Source organism: Nicotiana tomentosiformis, chromosome 8, assembly GCF_000390325.3.
Source record: "Nicotiana tomentosiformis chromosome 8, ASM39032v3, whole genome shotgun sequence".
Taxonomy (NCBI): domain Eukaryota; kingdom Viridiplantae; phylum Streptophyta; class Magnoliopsida; order Solanales; family Solanaceae; genus Nicotiana; species Nicotiana tomentosiformis.
This window is the reverse complement of record NC_090819.1, coordinates 72583626-72596537: the sequence shown is the minus strand read 5'-3', so window position 1 is coordinate 72596537 and position 12912 is coordinate 72583626. Positions and strand designations below refer to the sequence as shown.

General features: G+C 35.8%; 1 protein-coding gene across 3 annotated transcripts; it reads left to right on the top strand.

The window, feature by feature from the left end:
* The first annotated feature begins 1407 nt into the window (after positions 1-1407).
* LOC104091342 (F-box/FBD/LRR-repeat protein At1g13570-like) lies at positions 1408-5999 on the top strand. Of its 3 annotated transcripts, none has more exons than XM_009596663.4 (4): positions 1408-1868; positions 4413-5243; positions 5357-5515; positions 5609-5999. In XM_009596663.4, the coding sequence occupies exons 2-4, from the start codon at positions 4443-4445 to the stop codon at positions 5915-5917; spliced, it is 1269 nt and encodes a 422-aa protein (XP_009594958.1). In that variant the 5' UTR covers positions 1408-1868; positions 4413-4442; the 3' UTR covers positions 5918-5999. The 3 variants fall into 3 exon arrangements, with proteins under 3 accessions (XP_009594958.1, XP_009594963.1, XP_070038524.1); XM_009596668.4 differs by having other exon boundaries at positions 1413-1868; positions 5612-5999; XM_070182423.1 differs by lacking the exon at positions 1408-1868 and adding an exon at positions 1903-2292 and having other exon boundaries at positions 5612-5999.
* Positions 6000-12912: the final 6913 nt, after the last annotated feature.

Genomic DNA, 12912 nt, shown 5'->3' with positions numbered 1-12912 from the left:
CAGCTAAATTTTTTATTTCAAATAGTATAAAAATGATCAATCTGTTAAAGCAAAAAAATACTATGACAAGTATAATATTAAGTAATAGGCATATCTAGGCATATCCATGAACCCAAGCTCACTAATATTAACCCAAGCTCACTCTAGGCATATCCATGAAGCCTCTATTAGAGTATTAGACGAATTGTGCAAGACATGTGGTTCCGGCTAATCCTCAAAACTAGTAATGAACAAATTAACAACTACTACTGGCTAAATAAAAAGTAAGAAAACTCCATGACTAAGAGGGGAGCTCACCAGTCAGGGGGGAGGGGGGAGGCTCAATGAGTCCTTAATAAAGTTAGAACGAGACTTTAAATTAAATATGAATGCAAATATCATGAGCTCTACAAAAAAATACTTTTTAAAAAACTTAACATACAAATCAATGACATAGTTAAACAATAATTACTGAGTCTTTGTTAATTAAGTACATTCTTTCATTATATCTTCTTTATTCTTTCTTTAGCTTTTAGGTAGTTCTAGTCGACCGTAAGTTGATCCCTTCTTGTGATCGATTTTAGCACTAGCATGGTTCGCTTCGGCCGTGTCATTAGCGTCAATAATGATCTTTCATCTCTCACCAACGTCATGATCTTCTCCTTTAAAACGAAGGATCTTGCTGTAGGGTGACTGACGATGCGGTGATATTTGTAATACTTGGGATCATCCATCTCTTTTAGATCTTTCGCCGCATCGCTGAGATTCAATGGTCATTTAGGGGCCTTAGCTGGTGATTCTTGCACCAGTTGTGGCAATTGGTAATTCTTCATATGGTTACTCATAGCCCTTTATATGTCCACCAATTTTTTGCGCCTTTCGTTATAACAAAAATAGAGACCTTTTATACGGCTGCTCGTAGCCATTTATACAGCCACTAAAGTTTTGTATCTCATATAGCAAAAGTAGCTACCCTTTATGCGGATGCTCGTAACCCTTTGAACGGTTACCATCTCATAACTATTCTTATTAACCGATGTAAATTTATATTTTTGAATTCATCTACCGATATAACTTTACTTTCTATTCTACGAAAGAAACTTCATTATCTCCACTTTGTTTTTTATATATGCACATTCATTACTCATAATTTTAAATTTTCTGATTTGGATTCATTTAAAATATTGATATCTTAAACTCCATTTTGTGATTTTGTTGCGGGTGTAACATAGAGGTTGAAATTTTGCCAAAAAGAGATGAGGATGCAACAAGTGAAGCATTTGAGTGCAAGTGGTTAGTTTCTCTTGTGGTAATGAAAAAATTTCTCACATACAAAAATATAAATTTATGCTAAGTTGATGTGTATTCTTTAATCATTTTGTTCTATGATTTCTTAAAATTTATGTTTAAAATAGCTTCACGAAACCTTGTATTTTATGATTAAGATATTCTTGTAATAGCCAATTGCATTTTTTCTATATTTGTTTGCAATTAAGTTGAAATAGGAGTATTTGCTTTGCGCGGTTCTTTTGTATTGGATTCTTTGCTATTATATTTACGGATTATCTAAAATAAAGGAACCTTAATATCTAAGGTATCCACAAACTTATGGGGTAAGGTTTCTTCTTTTATGAAATTTGCTAAGCAAGATCAACACATTATTTTAGAATTTGTAATTAAATTTTATGTTATAACTAAAAATATATTTTTAATAATATTTATGTTATTTTTAAAGTCTAATACTCGTTAGGGTGCCCAAAAACTAGTTACGTTAAAACACCAAAAGTCACCAACGTTCACCATTTAATATAAAAACGGTTATTGCCTCCACATAAAACTGAACCAAAGAGACTATGAGAAGTTGGATGTGGACTCTGCTACACCTACAGGTAAGCCTATGGACTCATTATAGTGTTGCTTTGACTCTGTCATGTTCAGTTTCTTCTTTAATTTTTCATTTCCCCCCCTAAGAATTTGTATATTCTTGATTGTTTGCCGTCTTGCTATAACAATTTATAGGTTTACAAGGCTCATCATTCTTAGTTTCTCTAATGTTTACTATTTATGCATTGTGTGCTTATTTTGCATAAGACCAACATTTTCTTGGAGTTAATTCCTTGGATTGTTATCCAAGTTATGAAAATTATTCTGTAATTTTTGAGATAGCATGCCCATATTCGCCATAAAATTAATTGCAGGAATTCCACACAATTTATTTGACCCATCTTAGGATCCATATTTTTAATCATACGACCAGATCCACAAACCCAAATACTTAAAACCCACATGTGACCCGGATCCAGCAAAAAATGGGTATGGTCAGATCTCATCCTTCTTTGCTTTCTTGTAATAATGTTTTATGGTTTGTTGTTCCATTTTTCAGCTTATAACTTTTATGTTAGAAGGAACAATAATCTGAAGCAGGAATGACAAACTTTAATGTCTGGTCTGGCTTTCTCTTTTTCATCTTATATTATACCTGTTGAAACTTTGATCTTTGCTTTGGTCAACGACTGACTGAAGAAATATACCCATATAAAGAAGAATACTTAGTTAGCTTATATCTGTGTACTGAATCTAGGTTACTAGTGAATAAGCTCTCCTTCTCCTTTAATATATTTTTGCATTTTCTGGATAATGGGTCATCCTTCTATCCGTCTCCACTTAAATACTACGTACTAGGTTTTTGTCTACATGATGTGCTCCGCTCTTACCACTAGACCAAAGCCCTAGAAGGCTAAACTCCCCAGTTCTCTTAGAGCCTAATTTCTGCTTACCAATTGATTTGTTAAAAAATTTGCAAGAATACAACAGAATTGCATTGGTAAATTTTTGGATGTTTAACAAAGTCAATCAGAAAACATGGAACATCGTATTTTTTTGTTATTCTTTTCTTTGTCCTATTCAGAAAGCAACCACAAAATCAAGTTTGTCTGCGTTCTTGCTCTAACATAAGTTTACAAAGCTGTTTGTTCTGATTTTCTCTAGGCTGCTAATGCTTGTATTTATGCATTATTTGCTTGTTTTAAACAAATATGATCGACATTTACTTTCTTGATGCTATGTTGGGGAAGCATTAGTTGTCCAATGCTTACCTTGCAGCAGGTCTTCAATCTTTATTGTAATAAATTTGTTAATGTGAATTTTCTTTTAATATTTTCCCCTGGTGTGTTTTGTTTGACCTGTTTAGAAAGGAGAACAGATGTTATTCAGATGTTCCTCGCAATTGAATAGCTAAATGCACTTTTTCTGTTCTAGTTTATATTAATTACACTATATAACTTTTATATCATCTCAAGTAGAGTGAATTATTTCCATAAATCGGCAAGTGTGCAATCTTCAAGAACTTAAAATAAGTCGAGAATATTAGATTATGAACTTAATCTTGCATAACATCTTTCCCGCGGATGCTCTCTCTTTGGCATGCTCCGATCAGCTTTTGTTTCTAATATGTTTCAACTCATTGTGCTTGCTCTCCTGAATATCTTTTATCTATTAAAACTACGTGATTAGATAGAGGGGCAGTTATGCGTTAATGCCGAAAGCTCATCACTACTTGGGAAATGTATGGTGAACTATGAGTTTAATTGGAAAGAAAATAGAGTAACAGCTTTTCTCCTCAAGTACAAAAACTGAGGAACTCTGGCTGTGGTGAACTCTGGAAGAATAATGAAACCTTAGTAGGAGATAGTTAATGGGCTTGCTTTGCAAATACTACCAGTGTTCTCTCCATGTGAAGTTTATGGTCCTCCTGTCTTTCAATCTATGTTCTTTCCTGATACTCTCGTCTGTATCATTATTTTGTCTCTCCAATATATAGAAAATGGTAAAATCGTATGCAGTTGAAAACATTGAACTACTTGTCATTAGGGGTGGCAAACGGGCGGGTCGGGTCGGATATGAGCGTGTCGAATGCGGGTAATTCAAAAAACGGATAAATTATCCGACCCAACCCATATTTGAGACGGATAAAAAACGGGTTATCCGGCGGATAATGTGGATATCCATATTATCCATGACTTCTTGAATATGATTATTTATGGGAGAATTTCTAGCCTCCCTAACTTGAGGAACCCCCAATTTGAGGCTTTACAAATGTAAAAGTTAAACGCATTAGTTATCCATTGGTTATCCATTTGGTTAACCATTTTCTAAGTGGATAATATGATTCTTATCCATATTCGACCCGTTTTTAAAAAGTTAATTATCCAACCCATTTTTTAATGGATAATATAGGTGGATAATTGTTCTCTTTTAACCATTTTGCCACCTCTACTAGTCATATACAGGTTGTGGATACATTGCTGAAATGTGTATTCATAATAATTTGAATTTTCCTTCAAATAGCTATTGGTTGAATACTGAATACTATGGAAGTTGACAAGTGCATTTCCTTGGTACTATTTGTTAATTTCCCTGATTTTAATTTTCAGAATTGCCTGCAAACTCGTCAGTATTAGACCATGAAGAGTGCTAGGAGATCTGATGTTGATACAATTAGCAACCTGCCATGTAATGTTGTGGATGAAATTCTAGGGTGCTTGCCTTTGAAAGATGCAGTGAAGACCAGTATCTTGTCAAAAGACTGGAGGTACAAATGGGTAACACGTCAAGAACTTGATTTTGGTTATAACTTTTTCGGGTCATTTGCACATGATCAAGAAGCTAAGACAATCATTTACCAAGTCCTATTAATCCATAAAGGACCAATACTGAAGTTTAAACTCGGAGGCTTTAACTTGAAAAGTTGTCCTGATATTGATCACTGGATACTCTTCTTGTCAAAGAAAAATATCCAGGAATTCACCCTTCACATATGGTCAGGCAACATATATCATTTACCTTCTCACCTTTTTACATTCCAGCAGCTAAGGCGTCTGGAAATTCATAAATGCTTGTTTTACCCTCCGTCCGGTTTCAAAGGGTTTGAGAAGCTTATTAATCTTGATTTTGATAGAGTCACTTTTGTTCCATCAATATTTAGGAATCTGATCTCTAAATGCCCATTGCTTGAACGATTAAGGTTGCTTTGGTGCACTGACTTTGACACCCTTGAAATTGTTGCCCCTAATCTCAAATTCTTTGAGTTTAGAGGAAAATCAAAGTCCTTTTGCTTCAAGAATGCCCCTGTGCTTAGTAAGGTTATCCTGTCTCTCAATTCACCAGTTTTGGCTGATGCATCTCCTGTTTGTTCAAATTTTATGAAATTCTTCCATTGCATGCCTTCCCTACGGGAACTGGATATACGTGGTTGGTTATTGGAGGTACGTAATGGAAATGTGTAATAATATTTATTAGTCTCGTGAAACTTGGTACATATCATAACCAAATGATTTATCTGATTCGTATCTTTAACTAATTTTTGACTTGCTTCTAGTACTTGACCAAGGGAGGTCTGCCAGAGAATCCCCCGACTGCCCTGAACAATGTGAAAACTCTCAAAACAGACATGTCTTTCAGAAATGTTGAGGAGGTTTCGGTTGCTGTTTACTTGATTACAAGCTGCCCTAAATTACAACAGCTTACAATTAGATGTGTAAGCACTCACTCTCCTATTTTCTCTTGAAAGTGACTGAATATGGTATTTTCCACTGAACTCGCCTAACCATTCTTCCCGAAAATCCTTTAGCAGTCAGTGGACAACGATGTGGAACCTGTTGTACATTTCTTACGAGCCCAATCATTCTCTGGTGGTGGTGTTGTGAAGCTGCTTCAAAGAGTACATATGAGTACTTTTAGTGGTCTTGAGATGGAAATGGAATTTGTGAGGTTTATACTAGCATCTGCACCATTACTTAAGCAAATTTTCATTTGGAATTATTCATGTTTCCTTCTTCGGCCGGGAAGACAACTGATGAATGAGATAAAACAATACCGTCGAGCATCACCCGATGTTGAATTCAAATTTGAAGAAGTTGATGTAGATGATCTTGTATGATTGAAGTCATGACTTTGATTATTAGTTGTTGTTGATATCGTATGTATTTATCACTTTCATTAAATTAACGTAATTTGATAAATTTTTCCGGACCGGAGGATCATGGCAGAGATAATGACTCTAAGAGTCGGGGGTCGAAATTCACATAGATTTGCCTATGTAAATCAATGTATCCTAATTTATCTTTCAAATAAGAGTTTAAGTAATTAAAACTAATGATTAGACAAACAATTTACCCAAAACCTAGTATCAATGTATCCTAATTTATGTTTCAAATAAGAGTTGATGTAATTAAAACTACTGATTAGACGAAAACAACTTATCGAACACCTGGAATGCGGAGATGAAACTAAGATTTAACTACTTTTACCGACTTCTCACTGGAGCTTTGCCGGAAAACCATGGTCATTAGCCACTTTGTAATAGAAAAAGGATTTCGGGCTAATTTTCTCTTAATTAAAATTATTAGAAACAACTAACGTCTTAAAAAAGATCATCAAATGAAACTGAGGAACCCTATATAAACTCTTCCTGTTAACTTGACAAGTGGGAAGCCAAAGTTCTTAGTCGTTTTCTTACAAGAGTATGCACTGGTAAAGCCACCATTATCTCAATACATGCATGCATATCTCTGTGGGCGTGCGCACACACTATCTTGGGCGTTATAAGCAAATAATATATGAATTTGGTCTCTTCTTGGCTGTTATATGTTTAGGTTGATCATTAACTTCCTTGCACAAAATCTGTTGGCTTCTTTGATTTGAGCCTTGCACCACTATAAATTGGGAATTGCTTAAAATAGTTATATGAAAACTGTACCTCTAGTTTAGCAATAGTAGTACTCTTAGGGCTACAGTGAAATGGATAGAATAGAATCTATCCACCCTGCATATACATTTTATACATACTTAAATTGAAATAAGTATAATTTAAAACACATAGGAGCATTATATAAGGTAAAAATACCGGATCCTAGATCCTAGGTTATAAAAGTAACTTGATACACTGTAAAAATACGTAAGATAGGCATCAAATACATTTTAGTACACAATAAAAATACATAAGATATTGATCGGTTGTGCATCAATATTCTGAAACAAAAGATTCTCAACTTCATGAGACTTTCAAATGCTTTATTTTAAAAAGGAATAATAAAGAAACCTTCACTTGCACCGGATGGAGTGAAGGAAAATTATCTTGGATTTGGGTATCTTTTTGCTTCTTTTTCTTCTTTTGTTTCTTATCAATTCCAGAGGCTGCAATCTTGGAATCTGCTGTCTTAATGAGTTTTACCTTGTTCTTCGCTATGAGATTGGTAGTTTATTTAAAGAAGGGAAGCGAATGGAGTTTTGGATGAGATTTTGCCTTATCTGACGAGAAAAAGAACGAAAAGGAAGGAATTTTTGGGTTCCTGATGGTGGAAAGATTAGTGGATAAATCCCTACAATTTTGAGATTTTGGTTGAATATGGGAGACTCTAACACATAAGCCCTTAAATCATGGCTCAGTTTTAAGAAATAAAGAATCTGATGGTGACGTACTATTTTTAAATTATGTTATATATGTAAATGAATTAGCTCTTTTAGAAATAAATCAAAAGTACTATTGTTTATATAATATTTGCTTACTAATTGCTTTATATAGTAAAAATATTTTCATATGATATGCAACAAATAGTAAGGCATATCGTTTTCTAGATCATAAATCAGAAATCCCAGCATTCATATTAATACGTTAATCGAATCAGATAATTTTGAATTCTCTGAGAATATTTATCCGTATAAAAAGTAATTTGAGTCGTCAAGTGAAAAATATAAGCGACAACGGGAAGAAGTAAAGGAAAGTACGTTTAATGAAGAAAATCCAAGACGTAATAAACATCAAAGTACATCTACTTCCTTTTGGACCAGATTTTCTAACATTCTTATTGGAAAATGAGCCTCAAACGTTTAAAGAATAATTCCTTGCTCGGAAGCACAATATTAGAAAAAGACAGTCAATAGTGAGATAGAATCCATATTAAGTAATCATACTTGGGAATTGGTTGATCTTCCTCCAGGAAATAAACTTTTGGGTTCTAAGTGGATTTTCAAAAGGCAACTGAAAGTTGATGGTACTATTGACAAATATAAGGCAAAGATTTATTATCAAATGGTATAGACAACGAGAAGGTCTTGACTAATTTGACACATACTCACCGATTAAGAGAATTACCTATATTTTGATGTTAGTAGCATTGGCTATAGTATATAGTCTTGAATCCATCAATTGGATGCGAAGACAACCTTCTTAAATGGGTATTAGGAGGAAAACATCTATATGGAATAACCCGAAGAGCTTGTGATTCTTGGAAAAAGTAAATAAGGGATCCAGACTTGTTGTGTCTCTTTATGGACTAAAACAAGCACATAAACGATCTTATCTTAAATTTGACCAAACAATGTTGTCAAATGATTTCAAAATTAATGAGTGTAAACAAATGTGTTTATGTTAAGAATACTCTTAGTCATATCGTCATTATTTGTTTATACGTGTATGATATGTTGATAATCAGTAATTTTCACAACCCCAATTTCCCTTCGTAGGATGTCGTGATGGCACCTAATCTCTACGACTAGGTAAGCCTAACATTTGATAACAACTTGACAGATGTAATTAACAAAATACTAAAACAAGTATGATAAACTCATACAAACTTCCGAAAATAGAATCTCAACAATACACCCCCCAAGACCTGTGGAATCGAGTCATAAGTTTTATAGAATAAAACTAGAATATCTAATACATCACTGACTGAAAAAAATACATTTGAAAGTAAAAATAGGGAAGGTGACTCCGAGACATGCGGACGTAGAGCAGGTATATCTTGAAGTCTCCAAAGGCAGCTACTCAATCAACTCTAGCGTCTAGCACGGGCTGACATACTTGGATCTGCACAAAAAGATATGCAGACTGTAGTTTGAGTACACCACAATGGTACCCAGTAAGTATCGAGCCTAACCTCGATAGAGTAGAGACGAGGCCATATCAAGACACCTACTAGGATATCAATAAACAGTATGAAAACGTAATAAGGATAAATAATGGAAAGCAGAGAAATAAATGATACGAAATAGTTAACAGCATGAACTAATACCAGAATTGTAAGCATGGAAATAACATAAAGAAATCAATTAAAGAGAACCACAATGATCATATACGGACAACAACTGACAAAATCAAGGAAGAACGAAACAACAAGAATCACAACGAGGTACCGCCTCATGTACAATAAGAATTGCCACCGATGTACCACCTCGTGTACAATAAGAATCAGCAGTGAGGTACCGCCTTGTGTATATATATCAAGAATCACAATCGAGGTACCGCTTCGTATTCACAATTCACAAACACAATCACAATCTTTCCTTATACCGTCGCGTGAGCCTTACATTTTAAATATGTTTTGAAAACAGTTTTTCTGAAGTAGCTACACGCACTTTAGCCCACTTAAAATGCTGCGTGGCCTCACGTAGTTCCCCTACAAGTAACACGCACATAAGTCCCACCTTATGCCGCCACAGGAACATTAACCCCAAGCCTTATACTGCCGCATGCGTGTTAATATCACATCACAATAACAACGCGCATCACATGTGCCCATATATCACAACTTTCCAACAATAAAAAATATCAATATTTCCACCACAACATGTACACGAATATCAACAATAATAGTGAATGTAAAATTCTAAACAAGGAAGATGTCTCAACAATAACAATTTTGTCTCAACCTGATAACGACTTTCACAACTTCAATACCAATAACTCAACAATGAGAGAGATAATGTATAACCATGATATTAAATGAGAGTACTTACAATGGAAGAGATAAAGTGCAACAATGACTTCAAATAATGAAAATCAATAATGAAAGAGATAACATGAACAATAACTTCAAGTAATGTTAATCAATAATGAAAGAGATAACATGGAACAATAATAGAGGCAACAAGTTCAATTAAAGCATGAGAGAAATTTATCAATTACGATGTAGAACAAGCGTTAACGAAATCATTTATGGCATATAAGAATAGACTAGCGCAAGTAAGAATAGATTGACTATGAGAATTTAGAACATGATACGACAATTCAATTAAAGCATGGAAAGAGTCTAAATAGCCTAAACCGGTCAACTACCACGTATAACCCGTGGACCCACTCGTCACCTTGCGTACACGGCTTTCACATAGCACCAAATGAATTAATCAATATCAATCCTAAGGGGTGTTTCCTTCACATAAAGTTAGGCAAGATACTTACCTCAACTAGGACAGTTCAACTCTCGAAAATAGCTTTTCCCCTAAAATTTGCCTTCACACGACTCAAATCTAACCAAAATTGACTTAATATCAACAAACAATGCAAGGGAAATCAATTTCAATAGACAAAGCTATGATCTTTACACTTTTCTCAAGATGTCAACGAAAGTCAACTCGGAGATCGTCCGGTCACAACCCGGGTCCAATTGCAGATTTTGACTACTCATGACCCCACGAGTTCATATATGTGATTAGTTTCAAAATCCGAGTCCAAATCGACTCTTAAAACTCAAATTCTTATTTTTCAAAAACTTGACAAGGTTTCATAATTTTTCACTTTGATTCACATGATTTTGATGTTAAAATCTAAGATATGTTGATGGAATATGATTAGAAATAGTTTAGAGTCACTTACCCAAGATTTGTAGGTGAAAATCCCCTCTCTAAATCGCCTCCTACCGAATCTAGGGTTCAAAAATGAGATAATGAGAGATGAAATCCCGACTTTCAGCCCTTATGTTCAGTTGCAGTTATCGCAATTGCAAAAACCCTCGCAATTGCAGCGCTGGCAGGCCTGGGAAGCTCTTCGAAATTGCGAACCCTGCTGCCCTCGCAAAAGTGACATATTTATCGCAAATGCGAACTACCCAAAATCCCAGACCATTTCACAATTGCGAGCCTGACATCGCAATTTCGACACTTGAGGCCCCCCTGCTAAGCTCGCAATTGCGAACCTGGTGTTCGCAAATGCGATACTTGAAGTATCAGCACACCAGATTCTACAATTTTAGTCCAAAACACTCTGAAACATGTCTGAAACTCATCCGAACCTTCTGGGCTCCAAACCAAATATCCACACAAGTCTAAAAATATTATACGAACTCGCTTGCGCGATTAAAACACAAAATAACATCTAAAACTACGAATCGAACACTAAAATGCATGAATTTCCAAGTAAAATTCAAGAAATTCTAAAATTACAACTAAATGTCCTCATCCTATCAAATCAACTCCAAACGATGCCAAATTTTGCAGAAAAGTCCCAAATACTATAACAGACCTATTTTAAGTCCCAAAAATAAATTCCGAGCTCGATAGCTAAAAGTCAACCTACGTTAAACTTTTCAACTTCAAATGTCCAAATTTCGGCAAATCAACACAAAATTTACCTACAAACTTTCGAAATCAATTCCGGGCATACGCCCAAATTCGAAATCAGAATATGAAGCTATAAGAGCCATCAAAACACGATTTTGGGGTCATTTTCACAAAAGTAAAAGTTTGGTCAATATTTCTAATTTAAACCTCTAAGTCAAGAATCAAAGGGTCCAAATCAACCCGAAGGCTTCCCGGAACGAAATTAACCGACCACGCAAGTCAAAAAATCATAAACACATATGTGTGAAGTAATAAAAAAGGTAACGGGGCGTAATTACACAAAATGACCGGTCGGTCGTTACATTCTCTCCCTCTTAAAACAAATGTTCGTCCTCGAACGTGCATAAGGACATACCTGAAGTGGTGAATAGATGAGGATAACGACTCCGCATGTCGTGCTCGGTCTCGCATGTCGCTTCCTCAACCGGATGACCCCTCCATTGAACCTTCACTGAAGCAATATTCTTTGATCTCAACTTCCAAACCTATCTGTCCAAGATAACCACTGACTCCTCAATATAAGTCAAATCCTCATCCAATTGGACTGCGCTGAAGTCTTGAACATGAGATGGATCACCATAATACCTCCGGAGCATAGAAACATGGAACACCGGATGAACCGCAGATAAACTAGGTGGCAATGCTAGCTTGTAGGACACCTCACTGATCCTATAAAGGCACTCAAAAGGTCTGATATACCTAGGGCTCAACTTGTCCTTCTTCCCGAACCTCATCACACCCTTCATGGGTGAAACCTAGAGCAAGACTCACTCTCCAACCATGACTGCAACATCGCAAACCTTCCGATTCGCATAACTCTTATGTCTAGATTGGGTTGTACGAAGCCGATCCTAGATCAACTTGACCTTCTCCAAGGCATCTCGAACCAAATATGTGCCTAATAACTTAGCCTCTCCCGGCTCAACCCATCCAACTAGGGAATGACACCGTCTCCTATATAGGGCCTCAAAAGGAGCCATCTAAATACTCAATTATAGCTGTTGTTGTAGGCAAAGTCCATAAGTTGCAAGAACTGATCCCAAGAACCCCGAAATCCATAATGCAAGCACGAAGCATATCCTCCAATATCTGAATGGTGCGCTCGGACTGTCCGTCTATCTTGGGATGAAATGCTGTACTCAAATCAACCTGTGTGTCTATCTACGCTGTACCACTCTCCAAAAAAGCGTTATGAACTGCGTACCCCGTTCAGATATGATGGATACCAGCACGCCATGAAGTCAGATAATCTCGTGGATATAAACCTGAGCCAGCTCCCCTGAAGAATAGGTAGTCCCTACCGGAATGAAATGAGCCGACTTGATCAACCTGTTCACAATTACCCATACCGCGTCAAATTTCTTCTTAGTCCATGGGAGCCCAACAATGAAATCTATGGTGACATGCTTCCATTTCCACTCGAGAATCTCAAGTCACTGAAGCAAACCACTCGGTCGTTGATGCTCATACTTCACAAGCTGATAATTTAGGCATTGAGATATATATTCTGCTATGTATTTCTTCATCCTCCTCCAC